The sequence below is a fragment of the Neomonachus schauinslandi genome, chromosome 11 (genome assembly GCF_002201575.2).
Source record: "Neomonachus schauinslandi chromosome 11, ASM220157v2, whole genome shotgun sequence".
In the NCBI taxonomy this organism is placed as follows: Eukaryota; Metazoa; Chordata; class Mammalia; order Carnivora; family Phocidae; genus Neomonachus; species Neomonachus schauinslandi.
Window position 1 is genome coordinate 52,076,529 of NC_058413.1, and position 26,733 is coordinate 52,103,261.

The following is a 26,733-nucleotide window of genomic DNA, read 5'->3' on the forward strand; positions in this document are numbered from 1 at the left end:
TGTGAGAGGATAGGGAGGTCCAGAGTCTTATCACAGGGATAGATCCCCTAACTAGGGGTGAACAGAAAAGGTCCTTTGGTGTGGGAGAGCCCAGGGGGTTTGGTTATATGTTCAGGGCACATCCACAGGGAGAGGGCCCCCTCATTGGAATACTTATTTTGAAGAACAGCGAGGCAGCCCACCAAGGGAACAGCTACAAAAAAAAAAAAAAAAAAAAGGCCCCACACATGTACCTGTGACCCAAACCATGTGTAGGGAAGTCTCCCAGATGCTCTGGCTGCAGCCTCGGAAGGTACTCAGCTGTGTCTCCATGGCCAGGGACTCGCCCAGCAGGAAGATGAGGAACCACAGATAGGAGGCCGAGTGCAGCAAGAACTTCAGCACTGGGATCTTCAGCAGGCGGCCCAGCTTGGGGGCAAGGAGGGAAAGCGTGGCTCTCAGAGACCGGTCACATCTCCCCCCTTCCTGGGAGAACTTCCAGACTCCTCCTTTCACACATGCACGTATTCAGGCATTTATTGAGAATGTACTACATTTCATATCTATTTCCTTCACAACTGTATGAGTATTACTATTCTCCGTTTTCTCAGCTAAGAAACTGAGGATCATAGAAGTGAAGGAACTTCCCTTTGGAGGTCCCACAGCCTCCTTGAGTTCAAGCTCAACCAAGTTAAAAAATAAATTCATCTTCTTCTATCCCAAACTTCTTCCTTCTCATCCTCCTGTGTCCCCATCTTCCTAACTCCTGTCCCATCCCCTTCATCCTCATGCCTCTAGTAGAGAGAACTTTCTAAAATACACAACTAATGGGATTACTCCCTTGATTAAAATCCTACACTGGCTTCCATCACTGCTTATAAGGCTCTGCTAGATCTGGCCCCTGCCTGCTTCCCACCACTTGCTATTTCTACTTATGCTTTAGCAACACAGACATTCTTTCAGTTTCACTAATCCTTTATGTTCTCCCTCCCCTGGGCCTTCCAATATCCTGCTCCTGCTCCCTGGAGGACGGCTTTCCCTGTCCTCATCTGGCTGACATCGCTTGCTCTTCGTTAAATCCCCAGGGCCAGGCATAATGCCCGGCTCACAGCAGGGTTTCAAGGAGATGCTTGTTGAGATGAAGGAATAAAAACATCTGGGTCCGTAAAGGCTCTCAAAGAACCTGTAGGCTGGGGCGGGAGTCTCTTTAGGAGAGTATGGGGTTGTATATAAAGATTAGGCTTTGGAGGCTGAGAGACCTCAGTTTAAATCCTGACTGTGCTGTTCCTGTGTACCCCGGATAAAAAGAGCACTTCTGTTCTCCGTGCCTCCTCTATAAATCAGCGTCAGACCGACTTCCCAGGGCCACTTCAGGTGACTCAAAGAGCATATTCGCCAAGCGCTCAATAAATGGCAGTTATCATTAACTTTATTCCTAGTACCCGGGACTTGGGCGCCAGCCAGTAGCCAAGGCAGAGGAAGGGCATGGTGAGGAAGATGAGGAAGGTGACAAAGAGCTTCCAGATGGTGGTGCTTCCACGCCAGCCAGCCAGGTTCCCACACCAGATGGAGGACAGGACTTGCTGGCAGATGGGGTGTGCTACAAACTAAGCAGAGAGGGCGCATGAGCAGAGTGGGTGGTTACTAGGCAGGGAAGAGAGGGAGGGAGCCAGCTGGGTACGTAGTCCTTCCTTCCCTGCCACAAAGATTGAGTCATATTTCTTTTCTTCTCAGGCCACCTAGCTCAGAAGAAAGGCAACTCATTTGCTGTGTGACCTTGGGCAGACCCCAGACCCCACCCCTCTTTGGGTCTTGGTTTCCTAGTCTATGAAAGAGAAGCTGAACTCAAAGATTTTTCTGCACTCTCCGGATCCCACTTTTTTTTCTTTTTTCTAAGTAATCTCTGTACCCAACATGGGACTCAAACTCACAACCCAGAGATCAAGAGTCCAACGTTCTACTGGCTGAGCCAGCCAGGCACCTCCAGATCCCACATTCTTGAACTGAAGGCGGTGATGGGTGGAACTAGGTACCCAAGGCCCAGAACCCTCAGGGGTTCCTGTCTTGTTAGAGATGTGGGGCACCAGTCCTGAGGAGGGGAGGAGCAGGGAAAATAGGGTGGTGTCTTGGAGGGCAGGGCCAGGGAAGCTGTTATGAAGGAAGGTTTTTGGTTTAGCTCCTGATGGGACAGGATATCTGAGGGTGGGTGAGAGGGAGGAGTAAGGGGTGGGGAGGCTAGAAAGGGAGCATGTCTTTAGCTTACAGAGACAGGCATCTAATGAGGTGGGGAATAATGGAACCACTTTACATCTAAGCCCTCAGAGAGCTAATCTTGCTGAATAGAGAGAGATACTGAAGTCTAACAACAGAAGAAGACTGGACCAAACTTACTGCATAGGCCAGAGACAGAGCTGAGTAAAACCCAGATGTCTGGGCTGAAGGTAGGGTCCTGGTGGGTCATGGGACTTCCAAGGGCTGGGGAGAGGTTAGGGGCTTAGACTAAAGGTTAAGAAGGGAGGTGAGGAGACCCAGAGGGCCAAGGGCCTAGATGGAAGAGTGCTTGGGATCAGAGTCTAGGAAGGCAGGGAGAGGACTTATTTGGGCTGCACCGGGGCATACCCAGCCTTGGCTGGGCGGGGATCGGGGCAGGGGTGGGGGAGGTAGGTAGGGCCCAGCTGACCCGCTTCTGGTTGTAGTTGACGGCCAGTCGCAGCCTCGCCAGGTTGGGGATGCCTTCCTCAAAGGCCTGGCCCAGGCCCTCAGCCTCGGGTTCAGTCTCGCATCCTCGTGCTGGTCATTGAGCACCGCAGTGACCTTGCTCTGGTTCTGGCACATGTCCAGCAGTTCAAAGCCGTAGTCCTGGCTCGGCGCCTCCAGAGCAATGTACTCGGGCTGCAGGGGAGCCGGTGTGTGTGGCCACCCTGAGGCCCCGGCCCCGTTAAGTCAGCCCCACCTTCCCAGCAGCGGGCCTGGGCCCCCCTGTCCTGCTGCAGGCCCTCACTTCCCCACATGTGGTGTCACCCTGAGTCGTCTGTTCCTTTGTCCTCTGCCACCCCAGCTCTCCTCCTTGCTCTGAGGTGCCTCTTGTGTCAGCTTCGCTTTCCTGGCGCTCCGTCTACCTCGTCCCTAGGTCATTACAGCCCCAACCCTGCTGCCATCTTTGTACCTCCCCCTTCCAGTCCGTTTCCCGGCCCACTTCCCGTCCTGCTCTGCGTGCCTCTTGTGGGTTCATTTCGTTCGTTTTTTCTTTTTTGAGCGCCTACCTTACCTGAGAAGCTGTCAGTTTTAGCAGCAGACACGGGTAGGACAGTTCTTGCCTCCACTTACCCAGCCTGGCCTTGGTTTTACTCAGGGCCCCAATCCCAGGGAGAATCCAGGCAAGAATTCCCGGAGGTGAGGCCCGAGCCCAGCAAGGTCCCTCAGGTGGTGTCGCATGGGGCGAGGGGCTTCCCCTTGCCAGGCCTGGAGAGTCTCTGCTACCTCCTTCTGTGGGGCTGCTGCGAGCACGGAGGGAGAGTCCTTCGGAAGGACCCCTCTTTCCTGCTACTTGTGAAGTGGGAGCTCTGAGTCTTCCACAACTCTGGTGAAGCAGCATGCTCTTTCCCCGGCTCACCTGGCATGGACCGCGTCCTGCCTTCGGCCTCTGTTTCAATAGCCTTGTCTGTGTCCCTGCCTAATGGTGATCTTGAGCATGGGGACCAAGTCTGCCTGGCACAGAGGGGATGTTGGTGGATGAGTGAGGGACGGAATGGGGCTGGTGGTAATCAAGGCTCCTGACAAGTCCCTGCCACTGGGCCTCCCCACCTCCCCTTCACACGTTCTCTGTCCTGCGTGGGCCCCCACACTCATCGCCATGTCGAGTTTTTCTACCCAACAGCCTTTGCTTACACTGCACCCCTACTGCAAATATCCTCCTGACTCCTCTTCACTTTAAACCGCCTGGCTGTGCAGCCAAGATTAATTCTGCTTCTTCAAAGGAGTCTGTCCTGAGCACAACAGCTGTAGCCCCCGACCTCTCTTTTCTGGGTTTTAGAAGCCATGTAGCATTCTCCACAGAGGCACGGAGGGAAGCTGAGCATCCTAGGAGTGGCTTGTCCACCTCACTCTGCCCTTCCCTGCTTGGGATCACAAGCTTGGGGCCCCAACACACAATGCTCGATGTGGGACTTCACAGGAGGTATTCAGAAAGGACGGGTTCCACTGAATGACATCTCTCTCTCGCTGCTTTTCTATCTGTGTCCTCCCTCCTCCCTTAGACAGACCAAGGGCATCCCAAACTAGGTGCCCCTAGAGTGATGGCTCTCTGCCATTAGAATGAGATTCCCCCTTCAGGGTGGGATTCTGTAACTCCCCATGAAAATGGAGGGGTACACAGGTCATGATCTCGGGGTTCTGGGATCCAGCCCCGCATCGGGCTCCCTGCTCAGCAGGGAGCCTGCTTCTCCCTCTCCCTCTGCCCCTCCTCCTCGCTTGTGCTCTCTCTCTCTGTCTCAAATAAATGGATAAAATCTTAAAACAACAACAAAATGGAGGGTTACTGAGAACAGAACAAGGCCTCATCATCTTTCTGTTGTTTTCCACGCCCCAGGACCCCCGCCCCAGGCCCACCCCTGCCCATGTGAAAGGACAGATATGGGTGACCACAGGCAGGGGGAAGTATGAGACTCCGACCTTAAACTCAGGCTCCTTGCGCGCAAGACACCTGAGCTCCCGGCTGAGCTGGAAGGCGGCCAGCATAGCGTCCTCACTGGCCAGCAACAGGTGGGCCCTGCTGGCCATGCCGCGGTAGGTGTTGATGTGGGACAGGGAGAACTTCAGCAGGTCCTAGCGGCAGGCGTTGCTGCACTCGAGGCAGGGGCAGGAGACCAGGTGGGGGCGGGCGATGGTGTGGCCCTGGGCCATGAGCAGCTGGACGATCTCATACAAGTCCTTCTGGCAGGCCAGGGTGAGGGGAGTGACGCCGGGGGCAAAGCGCGAGCCATCGATCGACGAGTCAAAGAAGGCCAGTGAGAAAGACCTCGTGTCCACTTTGCGGCCCTTCTCCCGTTCCAGCCGGGCCAGCAGGCGCCGCACCGCGGCCGGCTGGTTTGTGTCCACCGCCACCAGCAGGGCCTCGTGGATCTGCCGGACGTCAAACTTGACATTGGCCAACAGCACATCAGTGATGGCTTCGTGGCCCAGCCAGATGGCCAGATTGAGAACTTCCCTCCAGGAGCGGTCCTCGGCCTCCTCCACGTTCCTCAGGGGCCCGCCTGGCCCACTGCCTGACACCTCGACCCCCGACTCCAGCAGCTGCTGCACTAGGCCCAGGCGCCCCTCCTGGATGGCAGTCAGGAGTGGAGGTGGGTACCTCAGCTTCTTGTTCGCGATCTCCGTCCAGGTGGGCTGTGGCTGGATGAAGGACGGAGAGAGCAAAGGACCTCCTTTGCTATGGGGCCTCCCTCACCCTTCCACCTTTAAGCCCTCGGCCCAGACACCATACTAGTTTGCTTTCGCCCAAAAGCATACTAACAATGTCGTTTTCGAAGTACACTTAATGTAGTGCTTATATATGCTTCTTTTCTGAGCACTTCCCAAGTACAGCAACTCACTCTTTACAATAACCCTGTGAGGTAGGAGCGATCACGCCCCCTTCAGCAGGAGAGGAAACTGAGGTACAGATATGCTAAGCCACTCAGATGAGATGGGGACCCAGGCAGTCTGGCTGAGGAGCTGGTGTTCTTAACTCCCCTTTATGCTACTTCTCAACTCAAATAGGAATTATTTTTACTAGTTTTGGATTTCTGGAATCTTTACTCATTCAAAACACCCAAAATGTGGGATATAATAATGTAAACAAATAAATGATTCCATTTTTTTTCTTTTAAGGAAAATAAGAATGCTACCACCTTTATCTATGTATTACTCTGAAATTAATTTCTACATCAAATATACATCCTATACTCTAGTATATTATGGTTTATCTAATGTAATCGTCTTACATAATGAAAATATGAATGTTCCCCAAAAGATTATGTCTGTATAGGGGATAAATTTCATTTCCATATTTTCTAGGAATCAATCATTTTGGAAACACCCTTTCATACCATAATAATAGTTTCTTGTATAGATTTGTTGTTAACAAATACCCCTTTTACTGAAATACTGATATTTAGAGAATTGGTCTTGGTTGAAAAAAAGCATCCTTTTCTTTTAAAAAAAGTTGGCTGTACAAAAACTATACAAATTTATTTTTACAGTTCTAGAGGTTAGAATTCAGAAATCTGTATCATTGGGCTAAAAAGTCAAGGTGTTGGCAGGACAGGGTGGCTCTAAGGGAGAATCCAATCCAGCTTCTAGAGCTATGTTCCTTGCATTCCTTAGTTTATGGCCACCTCCTTCATCTTAAAAGCTAGCAGCACTGAAGATTACAAACATTTCCTTTGTCACCATTTTATTGTGTAGATTCTTAGGTGAGGAAGGGCCAGGACTGGGTCCCACCAGGGTCCCCCTTCCTCAGCACAGCTGCCACCCTCAACAGGAACCCACACACAGTGGGCCAACATAGGTACTCTGAGAAGGGGTAGGTTAAAGCAGGTGGATGGGCTGCACGGGGAGTCTAACACAGGATCTACCCAGGACCCAGCTCCCATTTTGTTGATTTCCTCTCCCAGCTGCTCATCCCTCTGAGAGTCCCAGAGCCTCCGAAGGACAGGTCCACGCAGAGGGTCTTTGACCTGGGCTTTCTCACAGCCCCTCAGCTCTGTCCAGGGCTCCTAGCAGACCCTAATGCTCTCCCCACCAACCTTTCCTGGCTTTGTCCTCTCCTACTTTGGGTAGCATTTCTCTCTCAGTGCTGCCTCGTCACTCTCTTGTACCGGGCCTAGCCCCCCTCACTGCTCTTCTCTCTGAGCCCAGGCTTGGGGCTCCAGGGGCTCTCCTCCACCAACATGGCAATATCCATCACCTGCACGGTGGCTGGGATGTCCTCTCTGCCCCTGTGGCTCAATCTATTGTTTTAATTATGGCCAGAAATGGGAGCAGGATGAGGGAAAGTAGGAGAGCAGGCCTCTTACCGTGAGGAGATCCATGGCTGCACCCGCCTATGCTGGTAGGGATCGAAGGACTTAATTCCTGCTCTGTCTGCTCCCCTGACTGTGCCCAGCTTCCTCTTTCCTACCCTTGAGTTCAAAACCCCGCCCTGGGCCCTCCCTTTGCCAGGACCAGCTGCTCCCCCTCTGCCCTGTGTGGTACTTACCAGAGGAACTGGTAAGTACCACACAGTGGAAACTTCTGGGAAAGGGGAGAGGACATAGTTGCTCAAGAAAGGTGGGAATAGAATTGAGAATATCACAGGTGGAGGGGACCTTAGAGACCCTCTGGTCCAACAGTCACATTGTACAGATGGGGACTGGGATTTGCCCAAGGTTCCACAGCCGAGCCTAGACCCATTCCTTAGTCATCAACCCATCTGATCCCTAGAATAGCTCTGCAAGCAGGAGGACAGCGGTTTTCTGGGTTAATTCTGGGTCCAGGATGAAGAACTTGCTTCAAGTCACACAGTAACACCGTTACCTGATCGTACCTAGGGAGGGAACCCACAAGGATACTGGGAGTTAAGGTCATGGGATGTTGGAAGTTAGTCTTGTGCTCAAAAATCACTCTCAACTTCCCAGTATATCACAAGATCTTATCTGCCAGGCAGTGCTTTTGTTTCATTTGGTCTCAGTTTTCCTTTTAGGAAAATGGGCATGACGATGCGCATCACTCACTGAGAGGAAGACATTCTGGATTATGTCCCAAAGCCCTAGAGAAATCACCAGTTCTACCCAAGAAGTTCTAAAGGGGAAAAGAATGGAGCTGTCTTGGGAGAAGTGGGGGCCATGGTGACAGAAGCCTTGACAACCGGGAGTGGAGAGCAGGCTGGGCCCAGAGGTGCCCTCAGGCAGAGTCCTAAGGGAACGAGTGGAAAGAAAGGAGGAAGGCAGCTGGGCCTTAGCAGCTCTTAGCTGTCACAAGACCCACTCCCCAGTTTTAGTCACAGAGGGCACGGGGCCAAAACCATGGCACCTCACGGCTCATGTCTGCGGGACCTCCCCACACATGCTGGCATGTTCTTCTACTTCTCCTGCTGAGAAGTACAACTGGCAGAGAGGGCACTGGACCCAGGATGTGGGTGGTGAGCTTTCCGGGGAGGACACCCACAGTACGGACTGTGACGAAGATGGTGATGAGGAGGGAGAGGTTTGCTGAGGTGGGGAGATCTCTCCGCAGGTGGCAGCGTGCCGGGGAAGAACCTCAGTGCTGAAGGAGCCTAAGGGGGAGAGAAGGAGGTTAGCAAAGTTGGGTCCGCTCCCAGGCACGATGCCACCCCAGTGTGGCTGTTTTTGCGGGAAATTTACTCTGGCTGGATATTCTACACCTGACACTGCCCGGTCGTGAATGCGCCAAACATTTATCAAGGGTTTACTGTAGGCCTTACACTGTGTCCGGAGCCGAGGGGCGGAAACTGAGGCCCGTCCTTCTGGACTGTAGAGTTCAGGGGTAAAGATGAGCTATGGCCACAGGCAACTGTGATACAAAGCAGAAGTGAGAAGTGCCAAGTGCAAGGGAATCTGAGAACAGTGCAGGGGCTCGCCTCGGAAAGATGAGCTGAGATCAGAGAAGACCTGGCAAATAAGTATCATTTGAATAGGGACTTAGAGAATTGGGACATGGAGGAAACAGTTGGGAAGGAAATGCTAGGCCCTCTCTGATAGTATTTCCTATTGCTTTGTTTCATATTTCCCCTGGGGACAGGGCCCGTGTCCCTTCCTCAGCTTGGCCAACACAATGTAAGCATGTGCTCCAACAGACTTGTATGTAACTGTGGAGAAGACTGGGAGTCCAAGCTCGAATATTCCCTGGCAGCGTTCCCAGGTCTCCTAGTCCTCCTGCAAGCGATGCCTGGTAGTCCCACAATAAGCCTTGGGCCCCAGCAGCTCACCTGCACAAATGGGGCACAGTGCACTGTCCTGGACCCCACTGCTTTGGGCCTGGGGTCGGTGGTGTTCTCTCTGCCCTGCCTTTGCCATCCCCCTCTGGTTGGGCCGCAAGTTCGAGCTGGATAAAGGCCTGTGAGAAAGAGTAGTTAAAGACCAGCTATTAGTAAGAGGCTACAAGGGCTGAAGGAGCCTCGAGTTAGGATAAAAGAGTGTGGACTCATTGATGTGGAGCCAGAAGCCGTGGTTGGAGTCCTGGTTTTCCCCCTTGATGTATCCAACCTGAGGGAAGTCATTTAGCCTTGAACATCTGAGAACAGAAGTTCTGTTATTGCTTTCAGGTTTTTTAAATTATTCTTTTATTGAGATAAAATGCACATCTGATAAAATTCATCCTATTAAAGTATACTATTCAACAGTTTTAGGATATTCACAAGGTTGTGTATGACTATCTAATTCCAGAACATTTTTATCACCCCGAAAGGAAACCCTAAACCCATTAGTAGTCACTACCCCTACCTCCTCTCCGCCTCAGACCCTGACAACCACTAATCTACTTTCTGTCTCTGTGGACTGGTCTATTCTGGACATTTCATATACATGCAATCATATACTGTGTGGTCTTTTCTGACTAACTTCTGTCACTTAGCATGTTTCAAGGTTCATCCATATTGTAGCTTACATCAGTGCTTCATTCTTTTTTCATGGTTGAACAATATTCTATGGTATGAATATACCACATCTTGTTTATCTGATCATCAGTTGATGGACATTTGGGCTGTTTCCACTTTTTGGCTATCAGTTATCAGTTCTTTTTTTTTTAAAGATTTTATTTAATTATTTATTTATCTGAGACAGAGAGAGAGAAGCACAAGTGCGTAGGGGAGAGGCAGAGGGAGAGGGAGAAGCAGGCTCCCTGCTGAGCAGGGAGCCCCATGTGGGGCTTGATCTCAGATCCTGAGATCATGACCTGAGCCGAAGGCAGACACTGAACTGACTGAGCCACCCAGGCACCCCTGTTATCAGTTCTTTGGGGTTTATTTTTAGAAGTGGAATTGTCAGGTCATATGGTAACTCTATGTGTAGCTTTTTGAAGAACTCTCAGACTGTTTATCAGGGTGACTGCACCATTTTACATTTTCACCAGCGGTGTATGAGAGTTCCAATTTCTCCACATCTTTGCCAACATGTTATTGTCTTTTTTTTTTTAATTTATTTTTAAAGTAAGCTCTATACTCCACGGGGGCTTGAACTCACGACCCTGAGATCAAGAGTTGCCTGCTCTCCCGACTGAGCCAGCCAGGTGCCCCTGCTACTGTCTTTTTGATTACAGCTATCCTACTGGGTGTGATCACTGTGGTTTTGATGTGCTCTTCTCCGATGGCGGATGATATTAAGCATTCCTTTCATGTGCTTATTGGCCATTTGTATATCTTCTCTGGAGAAAAGTCTATTCAGTCTTTTGTCCATTAAGAATTAGGTTATCTTTTTATTGTTGAGTTGTAAGCATTCTCTATGTATTCTAGAAACAAGTCCCTTATTGAATATGATATGCAAATATTTTCTCACATAATCTGTGTGTTCTTTTTATTGTCTTGACAGTGTTCCCTGAAACAGAAAAAGATTTCAGTTTTAATGAAGTCCATGAGATACAGTGTACTCATCTCCAGGTTCTAATTCACTACAGAGCTCCCTCTTTGCCTAACCGGCAACATGTGGACGAGGACATCTTTTCTCTACTTACCCTCTAGGTCCAGACCCTGAGATCAAGATGCAGACACGAGGGTACTCTCTGACTCGACTAAGACACAGGTTGGGGAAGGACAGGTGCACAGAAGGGCAATAAGGTTTGGGGAGGTGATATGGATCTTTCAGGCTGACCTACTCACCGCCGGGCTTGCACTTTCCGTCTCTTTCTCCTGCTCACATCATTCTCTGAGTTCTGCTCCTCTGGTCTGAGCTCTGTGTTAGAAACACTCATTACATCTAGCGCATTAACAAAAAGGCCTTCACATATGATGTTCTTTCTTTTTTTTCTTTTAAGACTTTATTTATTTGAGAGGGGAGAGAGCACAAGCAGGGGGAAAGGGGCAGAGGGAGAGGGAGAAGCAGGCTCCTCACTGAGCAGGGAGCCTGATGAGGGGCTCGATCCCAGGACCCTGGGATCATGACCTGAGCCGAAGGCAGACGCTTAACTGACTGAGCCACCGGGCACCCCTATGCTTTGCTTCTGAAGTACTTATCACAGTCTGAAGTTTTAGACTTACTTGTATGACATGGAGAAGTCTCTCTGTTAGGGTAGGAGCACTGCTCTTTTATTTACTGTGGTATCCTTGACACCTAGCACGGAGCCTTGCACATAGAGATGTTCAATAAATATCTATCAAATGAGTGGCAACAAAACCCAGCAAAAACCATTTGTCTAGCTATTCAGAACTTCCAAAACACTTTATATAGTATTTAATATTTCTGAAGGTGCTTTCACAGCTCCAGTGCCCAGCTGATTGGGTGTCCCCAAAAGGTTAGTTCTTTCCCATTTTCTGTCTCTTAAAATTATAAACTACATCCTTCCTCATGTGGTAGACAGCTTCTGAAATGAATCCTATTTTTCTTTTTTTTAAAGATTTTATTTATTTATTTGAGAGAGAGAGTGAGAGAGAAAAAGAGCACAAGAGCGGGGAGCGGGAGAGGGAGAAGCAGACTCCCTGCCGAGCAGGGAGCCCGATGCGGGACTCGATCCCGGGACTCCAGGATCATGACCTGAGCCGAAGGCAGTCGCTTAACCAACTGAGCCACCCAGGTGCCCTGAAATGAATCCTATTGATTCCTGCCTCCTGGTATTCATGACTCCCACTGAATTTAGGCAGAATCTAATGACTTGCATTAGATTAGTTGAATGGATAAAATACAGCAAAAGTGATGGGGTGCCACTCCTGTGATTGGGTTATAAGAGACTGACTTCTTTCTTTTTACTTTTCTTTTTAAGCTTATATATTTATTTTTTAGTAATCTCTATGCCCAGCATGGGGCTTGAACTCAAAACCCCGAGATTAAGAGCTTCATGCTCTTCTGACTGAGCCAGCCAGGCGCCCCAGATGGACTTCTTTCTTGCTAGCACTCTCTCTCTTGCTCTCTTGCTTGCTCACTCTGATGAAGCAAGCTTCCACATTATGACATGCTCCAGGGAGAGGCTCTCAGGGCGAAGAAAGTGAGGGAAGCCTCAATCCAACAGCCCATGAGGAACTGATTCGTACCAACAACCATGGGAGTGAGCTGGGGAGCAGATCATTTCCAGTGGAGCCTTGCAATGACTGTAGCTTTGTGTCAGATCTGGCGCCTTAAGAATGCTGTTAAGCCAGGCCCAGATTCCCAACTATGAGAAACTGTGAAATCATAAATATTGTTGTAAGTTACCAAGTTTTGGAGAAATTTGTTTATGCAAACATAGATGACCAATGTACCCTATTTCTGCAATGAGATAACATACTTATTATTTCGGTAATTTGTTCAGTTCTTTAAAATGACAGATAAACTGTTTCTTTTTAAAAATTTTCCCAATGAAGCAATGAGTGAAACCAAAGGTTTTCAATGAGAACTCTACGTGTTCTCTCTCTTGCTGTCTAGACCAGTTAAAACCAAGAACCCTGGGGTTCAAATCCTGGATTTGCCATATTAGTGGCACTTATTAGTGGCACACACATTTATTAGCTGTGTGACTCAGAATATTTAACTTTTCTGAACCTCAGATCCTTTTGTGAAATGAGCGTAACAGTAACAGGATCTACTTCATAAGTTTGTTATGAGCATTAAACAGTTAAGTTAGTAAAAGTGCCTTAGCCATGTCTGGTGCAAAGAAGGAGCTCCAACATGTTTAATCCTTTCTTCCTCTGTGATAAAACCATGCTATTCCATTACTTTATTTCTCCAATAAGCTCCATACACCACCACCCTGACTTAACTGTCCTACTGAAGTGATCACAAAACATTAATACTGCGAGAGGCCTATATGCTATGTGGTTTAATTCCTTCACTTTGAAGATAAGGGAATTGAGGCCCAAAGAGATAAGGATTCCTGATTTCTAGGCCAGTGTTCTTTCAATTACTACTATACAATATTGGATTTCTCTTCTGGTAACAAGACACTGACAATTGCCTTTTCTCCCACACGAAGTCCCATTAGCGAGGCTTCCTTGTATAGCAACGGTGGATTCAGGGAGAAAGCATGGTGCTAGGGAGAGTGAGGAGCCAAAGATAGGTGATGGGGACTCACCTGCGCCAGCTGGCTGACTAGGACCTGGTTCCTCATGGCTGGTTTTCGTGCTTGCCATGCTCGTGGGGGGCACCCTCCGGGCAGCCGAAAGTACCATGTGGGCTGAACGGCCCAAAGCCCCTGGCTGGAGCTGTTTTAGGATATTCTTAAGCTCTGAAACTTCCTTGGTGCTCCTGCAGGGAGACAGACAGCACTCAGTTTCATTCAGAACAGAGACTCCATTCTGCTCACCCTGCTCAGTGGCATCTAACCAAGAAAGTCTGATCTACAGATAGGGTTAGGTCGAGAGATGTGGTTAAGTGGGGGGAAACCAGGCAGTGAGTGCCTGTGAGTGACTTGGTAGCCTTTCTTTTTTCAGGAGAAAGAACTGAAAAGTGGACAAGACACTTCCATTCTGGTAGCTACGTACATTTGGGGATCTGGGAAGAATGTCCTCCGAATGGAAGGATTAGCCAGCCAGGGTCTGGGACCAGACTCCTGAGCGTCAGAGCCCTGAGAAGAAAATGGAGAAATATGAACTACAGATATCCACCACCAGGGGGCACTGCCACCTCGTACCAGGGATAGTCCCAAACCTGAGGGCTTCGCCTCAATGAGAGTACGGATATTTGCTATAACTTTATGTGGTACCTTTGCTTGTGGGCACACTCTCTCCCAGCTGTAAGATACGAGATTCAGAGATTCAGTAATTTTGTATACTTAGTTTCCCAATGCTAAGGGTTTTGTCATGATCCTGAAAGATCAAAGAATATATGCTGTTGGGAAAAATGGGGCCATGAGACTGATAATCACGAGCAAACTTTTGGAAAGCATATATGTGTGTGTGTGTGTGTGTGTGTGTGTGGTTTCAATCTGTGCGTATATAAAATTGATTCATGTAGGTACAAAACTCAAATCACTTATCTCTCTTTATATACCTATGTGAGAGAAACTAAGTATACCCATATGTTTCTCTATATTTAAAAATAGTTCTATTTTGAACTATTTGGGGACATTCTCATCATTTTTCTCTTCGAAATATTATTATTATTATTATTATTTTTTAAAGATTTTATTTATTTGAGAGAGAGAGCATGAGAGGGGGGAGGGTCAGAGGGAGAAGCAGACTCCCCGCTGAGCAGGGAGCCCGATGCGGGACTCCAGGATCATGATCTGAGCCGAAGGCAGTTGCTTAACCAACTGAGCCACCCAGGCACCCTCGAAATATTATTTAATAATATTGTCTAATTTCCAGTATGATTTCTTCTGTGAACTATTTTGTTCACCTGCAACTACAAACCTACCAATTTTAGCCACTGATAGAAAGAGATGTGTATGTACATATGCGTACATAGATACCACAAGTATTAGCCTAGCCACTATATATAACTATTACAGGAATTTTATAAACCTCTCTACTTCTAACTTCAGAAATGTCTACATGTGATAATCACACAATAGATCATTTCTAAATAGCTTTTCTTTATGTGGTATGTGCCACAGTTTCTATCTTGTCAAAATTCAATTTATCTGTGTCAATTCATCTGTACCTATTTCCTTTTTTATTTTTCCAAATTTACTTTTTTCCCTTGAATTTAAAAGAACTAAAAAATTTTGTCTTTAATCTGTAGCTCTGATTCTTCTATCAGATTCTTTTTTAATTTTTTAAGTAGGCTCCATGCCTAGCGTGGAGCCCAGTGTGGGGCTTGAGCTCATGACCTTGAGATCAAGACCTAAGCTGAAATCAGGAGTCCAACGCTTAACTAACTGAGCCACCCAGGCACCCCTATCACAGATTCTTTTAAAAGTAAACATCTTTCTTGTAAAGCATGACCTTGACCTCATTCTGCAAGTATGAGAAGTAGTATTTTTATTCATATTCACAGCTTGTTTTTATTTATTTAAGTAATCACATTCACTGTTTAATATTTTATAAGTGCCATCACAGTCTCATCTTGGACCTAGCAGTAATTTTGAAATATTTTAATTTTCCAGGGTGTTTATTTTTTCTTTACCTTGTCTCATAAATTTTAGATCGAATGCTACTAGAAAGGACAACTGATGGGTGTGGAGAGATGGTTTATTTAACTTTAACTCTAAGTGAGATTAGGAACTGGGCTCCCGAGCACAGGTTAAGTGGAGTCAGGCGGCCTGAGTTCAAATCCACTCCAAGACCTCCTTAGCCACGTGACCTGGGGCATCTCACTAAACTTCTCTGTGCTTCTGTTTCCTAACTGGAAAACCAGTGCCACGAAATACCCTATTTCACAGGCCTAAAAGCCCTTATGTTCTGCTATCACCACAATATACCATTATTACAACACAGGAGGAAAAAAGCCTATGGAATTTTAGACATCTTAAATTACAAAACTGAATGCTAGCAATCTGTTTCCATGTACCAACCCTCTCTTGTAGAAACGTTTCAGGATCTCTTTCCCTGTGGTTTCACTGAGGTGTGTGCAGTATGTTTCACTCTGCTGCTGATGTTCAACGCCCTTCTGACATTATGGCTCTGGAGCTGCTGACTCCCTCCTCCATCCCACCAGGGTCTTAAAGGTGCAGAGTAACTGAGATGACCGACACGGAAAAGGCTCTAAGAAGCCCTTATTTAGCCCATAATTGGGGAGACCACATCTCCTGGTTTGCCTGGGACAATACTGTTGTCTTGATAAAATTCACAGCCCTTTTTTTTTTTTTTTTGCGCTCCAAGTGTCTGTAAGTTTGGATGGTAAATTTTATGGTGTTCCTATCTACAACTTGCCCCTGAGCAGTGAGTTATCTAAAAGCCTACTTTGTTCTACGCTCTGTGCTAGCTGCCAGGAATCAGTGTGGAACAAGACAAACAGGTCCCTAATCTCGCAGAGCTTGCATTTTACTGGAGCCAGGCCTGGGGCCACAGGGCTGTAGCGCCACTCACTGAGCCCCAGGCCGCTGCAGAGCCGGAATTCGGCAGAGTACCCAAACTGCTTCCACTGGTTTTGAACTTTTCCTGTAAAGGAGGAAATCTCAGACCAGGCTTTACTTTGTCTCAGTTCTCTGGGTCTCTCCTGAGGCTGTATGACAGAAGCATCTCCTCCTCCTCCTCCCTTTTCTCTTCCCAATGCCCAGTCTCTTGTTTTTCTCAGTAACCGTGACAGGAATGACACCTGTGACATTCACTCCTGGGGCTGAACTTTTGGTTAGGTCAGATGTTTGGAGCTTCTAAAGACGCATCGTGTGCATAGGAAGTGCTGTGGTACGATGATAGGAGACTCGGATTTCTAGTCCCTCCTCTGCTCTGATTCACTGTGTGAATTTGACTATGGAAGTTTCCCTAGCTGAGATGTAGAAGAGGTGCAGAATGGGGCTTGATGAACTCCAAGTATTTTTTCACCTCTAGAATTCTATGACTCTAGCTTTGTGTGATTCTGTCTTAGTACTTGTTTGGAGGGAATTATGATGGAGGGTACTGGAAAGTTAAATGAAGACACCAGGGACGAGGAAGCAGGAGTCTGAATAGGCTTAGGAGGAAAAAATAACTAGAAAACTGGCTGAGAAGAGGGGAGGTAAACTGACCAGATACCTATCTACCTTCTCTTAGCAGTATGAGTGTGCTGTCCAGGGAAAGAAAGCAGGAGAACAGATGAAATCGCAGAGCACGTATCTAAGATTCTAACTGGCTCTCCTGGCAGGTGGGTCAGACGACAGCAATGACAGAGAGACAGTAAGTGAGCCCTGAGTCTGGCAGGTGCCAGAAGGAAAAGTCTGATGAAAGCTATAACCCACAGGAACGTACACCTAAAGTATGAAATTAAGTTTGAATCCAAAAGAGACTTCATTCATGCTAAAGAACAAGTGATCCAATAGCTTTGGGTACACTGTACTGAAGGCTCGCTCCCTTGACTCTCCCACGGGTGAGAGGGGAGGAGAGGCGTTCCCTCTTACTTGTAAGGAAGTGTAGCAGGCCCATTTATGTTTTTATTTGAGTGTGTGTGTGTGTCTATCCCTCAATCAAGCACCAGCTTTCTAACCAGAAACTGAAAAAAAGGTGGGAAAATATGAAGTCCTTGTTCCACCATTGTACATACCTGGCTCAGCCTAGAGCTCTCGGGGGCCAAGGGACCCCCCACAGGGTCATCTAAGGAGTCCAGGGAGGAACACACCCGGAGGAAGGCCAGGCCAAAAGACTGCTGACGTGTGAAGGGTTGGGAGCAGGTCAGGCGAAGTCGATCCCATGACTCGCCTGAGGCTGGCACCAGGAAATCATCTCAAGGGAAAAAGAAAGAAAATGAAAGGGAAAGGAAATGCATAAATGAAGGGGAGAAAGGAAGAGAAGGTCAATACTGAGGAGAGGAAAGAAAAGACAGGACTGTATAGGGTAAACTCCAACAAAAGGAAGAATGGAGGTCATCAGTAACTGGCCCCTTAGGCCTTGGTGCTCCGCATCTGGCAGTCCCAAGCAGACCCAGTGCTTCGCCTTCCCACATTTGCTCCTCTGTCAGGGTTCCACACTGTGCCCAGCACGAGCACATCCTCATTCTACACCTCTCCAGGGACCTTCTCAATGTCTCATTTTGATAGGAGGTACCTGCAGTGTTGGGGTCTGAGCTGACCCCTTACCTGGTGAGTTAGCTGAGCTGCATCTACCCCTCCCGGACCATGAGAGCCCAGCCTCCCCACAGCACTCCATGGCCTTCAAAGTCACTCCCAGTATGACATACCCATACTGCAAACCCTTCTCACCTTTAATTCCCAGCACTATCTGGTAGTACCTCATCTCCTGCACCTCCTGTGACCCTCCCATATCACTCTTCCTTCATATTACAAACACCTCTGTGTCAACAGGGACAAATCCTTACTAGACTGTAAATCCCCAGACACCAGGAATCAGGTCTCATGTTTCTTCTGCAGGGCCTCGTGAACACAGAGATCTGCATAGACTGGAACTCAGGAAACACTGGATACTGCCTCATTATATCCATCATATAGCTTTCCATCACTTACATAAACATTATTCTATACTAACACTTATACAACGGTCCATCCTTATCTGCGGGGCACATGTTCCAAGACCTCCAGTGGATGCCTGAAACCACAGAGTAACCAAACCCTGTATATACTGTTTTTTTCCTGTACATACATACCTATGATAAAGTTGAATTTATAAATTAGGCACAGGAAGAGATTAACAACAATGACTAATAATAAAATAGAGCAATTATAACAATGTACTTTAATAAAAGTTATGTGGGGGCACCTGGGTGGCTCAGTTGGTTGGGCGGCTGCCTTCGGCTCAGGTCATGATCCTCGAGTACCGGGATCGAGTCCCGCATCGGGCTCCCTGCTCAGCGGGAAGCCTGCTTCTCCCTCTCCCACTCCCCCTGCTTGTGTTCCCTCTCTCGCTGTGTCTCTCTCTGTCAAATAAATAAATAAAATCTTTAAAAAAAAAAAAAATAAAATAAAATAAAAGTTATGTGAATGTGGTCTCTCTCTCAAAATATCTTACTGTACTCTACCTTCCCTTTTTCTCTCTTTTTTTTTTAAGATTTTATTTATTTATTTATTAGAGAGCGAGCGAGAGAGAAACAGCATGAGAGGCGGGAGGGTCAGAGGGAGAAGCAGGCTCCCCGCCGAGCCGGGAGCCCGATGCGGGACTCGATCCCGGGACTCCAGGATCATGACCTGAGCCGAAGGCAGTCGCTTAACCGACTGAGCCACCCAGGCGCCCCTACCTTCCCTTTCTCTTGTGATGATGTGAGATGATAAAATGCCTACGTGGTGAGATGACATGAGGTGACTGATGCAGGAAGGCACTGTGACAGTTAGGCTACTACTTGACCTTCTGACACTACGTCAAAAGGAGCATCATCTGCTTCTGGGCTGTGGTTGATGGTAGGTAACCGAAACCGTGGAAAGCGAAACCATGGATGAGGTGCGGGGGAGGGGGGACTACTGTACTCACACTAAAGTCCATTTATACAAATAAAAACACTACTCACAAAGAAGAGTTCTACATCAGCCTCCACCAAATCACGTCATGTGTCAATATAAATCATGGCTCGTAGATATTCCCGGCTATCACCTATTCCCACCACAGAGAACTCATACACAAACCTACCACACAGCTGTTCACTCACTACCTACCCCATGTCCCACAGATGTAACGGAGCCCCTGCATAGGCCCCACCCACAAGCCCACCTACCAGCCCAGCTCCATGGCCCTCTATAGTGGGTTATCTAGCTCTGCATCACTGTATCTCTTTCTCATAATCTCTCTCACTCAGTCTCTCTCCCATTTCTGCTTTTGCCTCCCTTACCATCTTTACTTTTAAAGATTTTATTAATTTATTTGAGAGAGAGAGTGAGCGAGCATGAGCAGGAGGAGCAGAAGGAGAGGGAGAAGCAGACTGAATGTGGAGCCCGACCCGGGGCTCGATCCCAGGACCCTGGGATTATGACCTGAGCTGAAGGCAGATGCTTAACCGACTGAGCCACCCAAGCGTCCCTCCTTACCATCTTTAAACATGCGGACGCCTGAGCGATTTTTCCCTTGCTTTGAGTCAGCTGGGGACATTAGCATGGTTGCAGGGAGCAGGGTGACAAAAGGTCTGTCCAGGGACCAGGAAGAACGGCCCACATCAATCTGCAGGAAAGCAGAGCCACAGTTACCTGGGGACAAAAGGTTGAGAGAAGAATTTAAGGGTGATGGGAAGATGCTGCCCTAACTGCGCACAAGGAATTGGGTGGGAAGAGGACATTCTTCCCTTCTAGAGCTAGTTGGAGGCCCGGAAAGGTCAAGGAACACACTGAGCCAGCAACTGAAGTGGATGAGACCTTAGTCCACAGAATGACAAGATGAAGGTTCATCCCTGACTCGGGAGACTTGCTGTTTCTCTGTCCTCTGGTTCTGGCAGGCAGTGCTAATCTCTGTCTCTGTTAACCCCTGGTACGGAGCCTGACATCTCTCCATCCTGACAGAGCTGAGACCAATGGTCTTTGTCAGTTCTCTACTCCAGAGAATTCTAAGGCCAACCTTCTCAACCCATAAATTCCTATGGAGCCTTCCCAGATTAGTGTGCAGAGCTCATCCCCCAACATGCTCTTGACAATGATATTTAGAGGTGTATACAGGTTCTATTTGTTGGCATTTATAGTTATGTCAGTGTCCTAAGGCTTCACCCAGACTGCTCAGATCAAAGCAGGGCAGGTACATTGCCTAATTCAGGGAATGCTATCCCCATTTCATTTTATGTGAACAGAACCCGCAGTCTGCCAACACCATACACCTCTCCCAAGGGCAAGGGCCACACCTCACCTTCACACCAGGAAGGGTTTACTCCATGAAAGGTGCTCAGCTAGACCGAACTGAGACACTTTGGTGGAGCATCTGGAAGGCAATGTTACTCCTGTGTCTCCCGCAGAGGTTCCCGGAGCTCCGAGAACTCACTCACCCACGTCAATGTAGCCAATGGGCACTGCCCTCTCCAGCTGGAGTTCTACTTTCAGTTGCCCACTCTTGTCCTGAGGGCAGCTGAGCCAAGGTCCCCTTTGACTGTCTGGGTTCAGCAAGTTCTCCACAGGATACTTAGGATCCTAAGTCAGAGAGAGAAGGAGAACATCAGGACCCTCACTGAGTTGAAAGCTAAAGAGGATGCCCATGAAGGAGGGCTCCCTACATTCCCAAACCTTTCCAGGCATTTTAACATGATAGAAAGAGCACTAGATGGGAGTTATCATGTGCCAGGGGATCTACAGACCATTTACCTCTCCTTCATTTACCAAACTACCTCATTTCATCCTCTTAACACTTTAGTTTACTCTTTAGTTTACCTAACATTATTGCTTCTTAATTTGTTAACTGATCAATAAACTGAAGCCTAGGTTCAAGGCTACAAAAGCTAAATAACCGACCAAAGTCAGAACACCTAGGTCTCTGAATTCTGAGCTCTTAACCACCACACTAGACTAGTTCCTTTCATTTATAAGGTGTTTTCACAGACATCTATTTACCTTCAAAGTAACCCTATGAGAAAAGAAAGGCAAGGATTTTTATTCTAAGTTTACAACTGATGGTTAGAAATAAAGTGATTTGTTCAAAGACAACAATAGCGGTACCAAGAGACATTCTCAGTTCAAATCCAAAGTTAGATTTTTTTTTTTTTTGTGGAAAGGCCCTGAGCAGACTACTTTCTCTGGATCTAAATTTCTTCATCTATAAGTAAACGGGAGGGAGACTATGTTCCTGGTTTTCAATTTTGTTTTAGCAATAAAATCCATCCTCTTAACTGAAATCTTATACTAACGTGTGTGTGTGTGTGTGTGTGTATTTTCAACAAATAAAAACAGAGCTCTGGTTAAAAAACAAGTTGGGGGCCTAGAGACATATATGACCCCCTGCCTTCAATTTCCAGAAGTGGGTGCCCACAGAGTACCGTTTGAAAACCTCATTATTAGGTGATAAGTAATGATCTCTATAGGGCTCAGTATATGAAGAAAACCATTTAGACTGACTATGTAGGTAAGAAGGATATGTGTAATTTTTATTTCACTTAGGAGTTGATATAGTAGTTCCTAAAGACTCTCTTAAGGGTCTTCCCAAAATGAGTGGGGATGTCTTTGACTGTCATAATGACCAGGAAGCATCACTGTCATTAGGGTCTGGAGTCCATGGATGCTAAATATCCCATCAGGCAAATGACCCTGCTATAAATGCAGACTTATCCCACCCAAAATGCCAAAGTACTCTTTGAGAAAGACTAGGGTAACAGAAGGGGAGGAGTGGGAAGAAAGGATAAATGGATAGAAATGACAGGAGAGGAAGTTCCTAAGAATCACCACACCGGATCAATCCTGGGCCCAGGGCCCGGCATCTAGACCTAATTGGGATAATTGGGATTTCCTGAAAAGTGAACTTTTAGGGAGGAGGCTGAGTCACTTTATTTTTTTTTAAGATTTTATTTATTTATTTATTTATTTATTTATTTATTTATTTAGAGAGGGAAGAGAGAGAGAGAGAGAGCAAAAGAGAAAGAGAGAGCATGCACGCACAAGCAGGGGGAGTAGCAGGCAGAGGGAGAAGCAGGCTCCCTGGTGAGTAGGGAGCCTGATACAGGACTCGATCCCAGGACCCTGGGATTGTGACCTGAGCTGATGGCAGATGCTTAACCGACTGAGCCACCCAGGCGTCCCTGAGATCACCTTTGATGGTGGAGGTGATAAGCTTTGCGCAGTGGCAGTATCGTAGCCAATGAGGTTTATCCGAGGCGCGATTATTGCTAATTGATGGTGGAGGTGATATTCTCACACGTCAGGGATTACCTTGAGCGTCCTGGTCTGCCCTCAATGACAGAGTAACTAAATTGCCCTTCTAGGGACCCTGGTACAGACTTTGGGCCTATGGTTTTGATAGTTCCCTTCAAACTAAGGATGGAATCCTGAGGTTGTTTTCTTCTTTACCTTTAATTCCTGGGAATACTACTTTTATGCATCCTGCATTGCTCTGGGAATAACCTGAGGGCAAGAGCTGTGTGTCCTCCTTTGACTTTGGATCCCCAAAGGGATATGTCTCTCCTATTAAACTGGGAGTTTCCTGAAAGTGCAGCCAAGTCTCCTATTTTTGTCACTCCTCTCAGTCACCAAGAAAAAAATCATGCCTGCTAATTAACGTACCTGAGAGGAAAATGATACCACGTGGCTAATCTTTACAGGAGCCATGGTGGGCCCAGCAGTTGTCCCAAGTACAAGGCAAAAATACTTTCTCCCAGGATTTCTTCTGTCACCACTTTTGGCACTACCTATGTTTTGGTCTTGTCAGTTCCAGAAGAGAAAGAACCCTCAAGTTACTCCTGAAGAAGAAAACAAAAGAAAAACAAACTAGCCATGGCTGGTTCTCTGGTAATTTTGGCAGCAGTCAGACTGCTTCTGGTGCCCATGATGGGCTTGTGGGGGCAGTGGTCAGGGAACAGATCTGGACCAGGGGGTGAGTCCAATAAATGTGAAATGACTGTAATGCAACCACAGGGCAACAGAGCGGCAAGTACAAAATATGTTAGCATGGTAATGTTTTGTTTATATGTAGGTAAGCTCCCAAGGGCATGAATTATGCCTTAAATCATTCACCTTTATACCCTTAGAACCTAGCACATAGCAAAGATGCAACAAATGTTCAACTATATATACAGGTCTATCAATTTTTGTCTTCCCTTTAAAATCAATCTTCTTAAACTTGTTTTTCATTGTTACTCCCCTATTAGGAATCTTCAATGGTTTGATGTATTCAAATCCCTTTTTACATGGTAGGTACTTGATAAATATTAATGCAGCTTGGCCCCTCAAAGCATCTACAATGTAGAGCTCTACATTTTCTGCTTCATCTGCTCCTATTCCTTTCATCAGAGGATGTGTTTTACCTCTCACTGTTTTATTTTATATTAAAGTTCATTATGGATATTTGTACTTTGTCTTTTGCCAAACTTTTTATGGAACACTTTAAATATATGCGAAAACCATACATGTTAGTATAATGGACTCTTACCCATCCATCATCTAGCTTCAACAATTCCTTGGCTAGAGGTGTTTTAAAGTTGTCTGAATGCCTTTAGGTAGGATCTCTCTCCAAATATTTATACCCTGCCCTTTTTTACCCATGTTTGTTACCCATCTGGCCCCTGAGAATGAGTCCATGACCCGTGAAAAATTCTTGGCCATAATGTTTGGTCTTCTTGCCTCTTTCCCCGCTCCCTCAACCCCCAATTCCCCCCTCCCCCCATCTCCAAGCCTTTCTTCATGCCATCACCTCTGGTTGGAATGCTCTTTCCCTTTTGCACTTGTCAAATCGAATGCATCTTTGATGCTCAAAATATCACTTCCACCTCAACCAGCTCAAGTGATAGCTCCATCCTCTTGATTCTGTGTTACAATTATCTGGGTATATGTCTTATGTTCCTTGACCAACTGTAGGCTCTTGGAAGACAGGCTTCATGTCTAATTCAATTCTGTATCCTCAGTGTAAGAGGGAGAAACAGATTAGCAAATGTCTGCTGAATGAATGACCATAAAAATTGAGCTCCAATGGGCTAGCAGTCACAGAGTGCTCATAGTGGGGCAGACTGCTATGACAGTGGTAACAGTTAGTAAAGGTCATCCAAAGGTCAAGCACTCCTCACAGGTCACATTCAATATGGTGCCATGGCTTCAAGGAGAGAAGAATGCAAGATGAATCCTGAGTCACCTCTCCAGGCCTTCAGATTAATTAGAGTTGATTATTCCCACAATAGGAACTCACTGAACTTCAGCAATTTTTCCTACTCTCTGCATACAGAGATACACTGGATTTATAAAAATAAATGATATGGTCTCCGTTTTGGAGAAACTCCCAGTATCCCATTTGTGATCTGATGTGAAAACTCCACCATTTCTCATCACTAACATACAGATGACTGACTTGGCCAGCCCCAAACTATACTCTAGGCTTGGAGACCCTGAAGCTGTCAATCTTGGATATTTTATTTAGTTAATATTTTGGGGGTGTCTAGTAGGTACCAGGCCCCGTACTGGTACTGGATACACAACAATGAATAAGATATATACAATCATTTTCACGAAGATCATAGTCTATCAAATTGCTTGCAGTTCTCCAAGATTAAGTTTCCAACCTCCTTGCGCTTGTATATACTGTCGTTCTTTTTTTTTGGCAACGGCATGTTTACTCTGTGTGTCTCCCCAATAAGTAGTGAGCACTTTGAGGATGTGAATTTTTGTTATGCTCATCATCTCCCACTTTTGGCACTACCTATGGGAGGTGCTGAAACACAGCAGGCATAAAGAGCCATTGAAAAGAGTAGTTTATTAAGTCAATATAATTCCAATCAGATTTCTGCAGAAGTTTCTGGCAAACATGACAAACTCATCAACCAATAAAGGGCCACAAATTGCTATAACAATTCTAAAAAGACAGATCAAACAGATTCCAGAAACAGACTCAAATAAATGGGAATTTACCGTCTTTTGATTGTAAGATAGAACAGAAGCATGAGTCTGTCAAAAAAAGATGAAGGAATACGTGGTGTTCAAAAAATTGGCCCACTTGTGAAGAAAAATAAAAGTAGATCCCTATCTCATAACATATTTAAAAAATTATACTCAAATGGATCAAAGATGGAAACATGAAAAATACTTTAAGGTAACAAAAACAAAGTTAAAATAAAAATGACTGACTGGAAGAAGGTATCTGCAACACATAAAAACTTCGACAGTATTCAGAATATATATTTTTAAGTATTACAAATCGGTAAAAAAAAGGGCAAACAGTCCAATAGAAAACTGGAAATAAGATAGAAATACAATTCACATAAGACCCGAATGACCAAAAATCCTCATACTTCCTGGTAATAAGGAAATTGCGTATACTTTTCCTCTAAGACCAGAAAAAATTAAAAAATTAAAAAGTCTACAATGTAAAGGATTGGCCCTCTCATAAACACTTCCAGCCCATCTTAATTCTGACTAGCTACATTTCAAGAATAGCCACATATGTGTGGCTTGTAGTTAACTTATTTGAACAGTCCAGCTCTAGAGGGACTTATATGTGTACAGACACATACAGTATTTCTAATAGCAAAAAACATAAAATTCTAATGTCCATTAGTTGAAGAATGGATAAATGGAATAGTAAAATACTATATATATTATATAATGCAACACTACCTAAGAGTTAAAAGAAATGAATTAGATGTAAATATACATAAACATGGACAGTCCTCAAAAAATATAGTGAAAAAGTTACAGAATGATATAGAAAATAGCACTTATTTTCATCAAAAAACAAAATGAAATGATACAATTACATTGTGACTACCCAGAATTTTTCTCAATGGACTGGGAGAATACCCAGTTAATTATGATAATAGTTGTGTCTGGGAAAGATTTAAGAGTAATGGGTCTGAGAGAAGAAGACACAAATAAGTTCAACCTTTATCCGTATTATTTTATCTTTTTAAAAAATGAGGACACAAATAGATCATGATGTCAACAGTCAATGTGGGGTGGTTGGGTTATAAGGTATTTATAATATTCTCTGCATTCTTTTGCATAATAAAAATAATTCCCATTTTAAGTAAATAAGATGCCTGTAGATGGTGTAAATATTACCCTGTAACTTCCTGTTGGTCCTAAAATAAAGTTGACATGTACTCTATTGTGAGTCCACTGGTCATCCTAGCACTATTCACCCCACAGATCCACCTGGGACGCCCAGGGGGTAAGTGCGCAGGGGCCATAGGTTTGTAAGGTGTTGGGTCCGGATATACAGGTAACGAGGGATTGGAAATGAGTTAGGAAGCTTTAAGTTGGGGTGCGGCACAGAGAATAAGGTGTATGGGTGGGGGTAAAGATAGGAGCTGAGGACGCACGATGTGGGGTAGGAGAGAGTACCGAGATTGTAAAGCAACCCTAAGGCGTGAGAGCGCAAGAAGCAGTTTGGGGGCCGCGGAGGTCCCGCAAGGCTCTTCTCTCAGCTTCACGAGGCTAAGCGGCGCAGCCACTTCCCCAGCGCCCCGGAACGCTCTG

At 46.3% G+C, this 26,733-nt stretch overlaps 1 protein-coding gene and 1 non-coding gene across 2 annotated transcripts in view; one reads left to right on the forward strand and one right to left on the reverse strand.

Annotated features, from left to right (window-relative positions):
• The window catches only part of XNDC1N (XRCC1 N-terminal domain containing 1, N-terminal like), a 35,409-nt gene extending 12,528 nt beyond the window's left edge, over positions 1-22,881 (reverse strand). The window contains 15 exon segments of the mRNA XM_021704670.1: positions 234-408; positions 1,422-1,586; positions 2,660-2,760; positions 2,763-2,871; positions 4,651-5,402; positions 7,226-7,251; positions 8,164-8,272; positions 8,945-9,072; positions 10,829-10,915; positions 13,224-13,382; positions 13,619-13,701; positions 17,256-17,434; positions 19,681-19,836; positions 20,619-20,760; positions 22,837-22,881. Coding sequence (XP_021560345.1) covers positions 234-408; positions 1,422-1,586; positions 2,660-2,760; positions 2,763-2,871; positions 4,651-5,402; positions 7,226-7,251; positions 8,164-8,272; positions 8,945-9,072; positions 10,829-10,915; positions 13,224-13,382; positions 13,619-13,701; positions 17,256-17,434; positions 19,681-19,836; positions 20,619-20,760; positions 22,837-22,881 — 2,416 coding nt within the window.
• On the forward strand, positions 22,386-22,529 carry LOC123326364. Its single transcript, XR_006541053.1, has one exon. It is a non-coding gene; the product is annotated as a U4 spliceosomal RNA (small nuclear RNA).
• Positions 22,882-26,733: the final 3,852 nt, after the last annotated feature.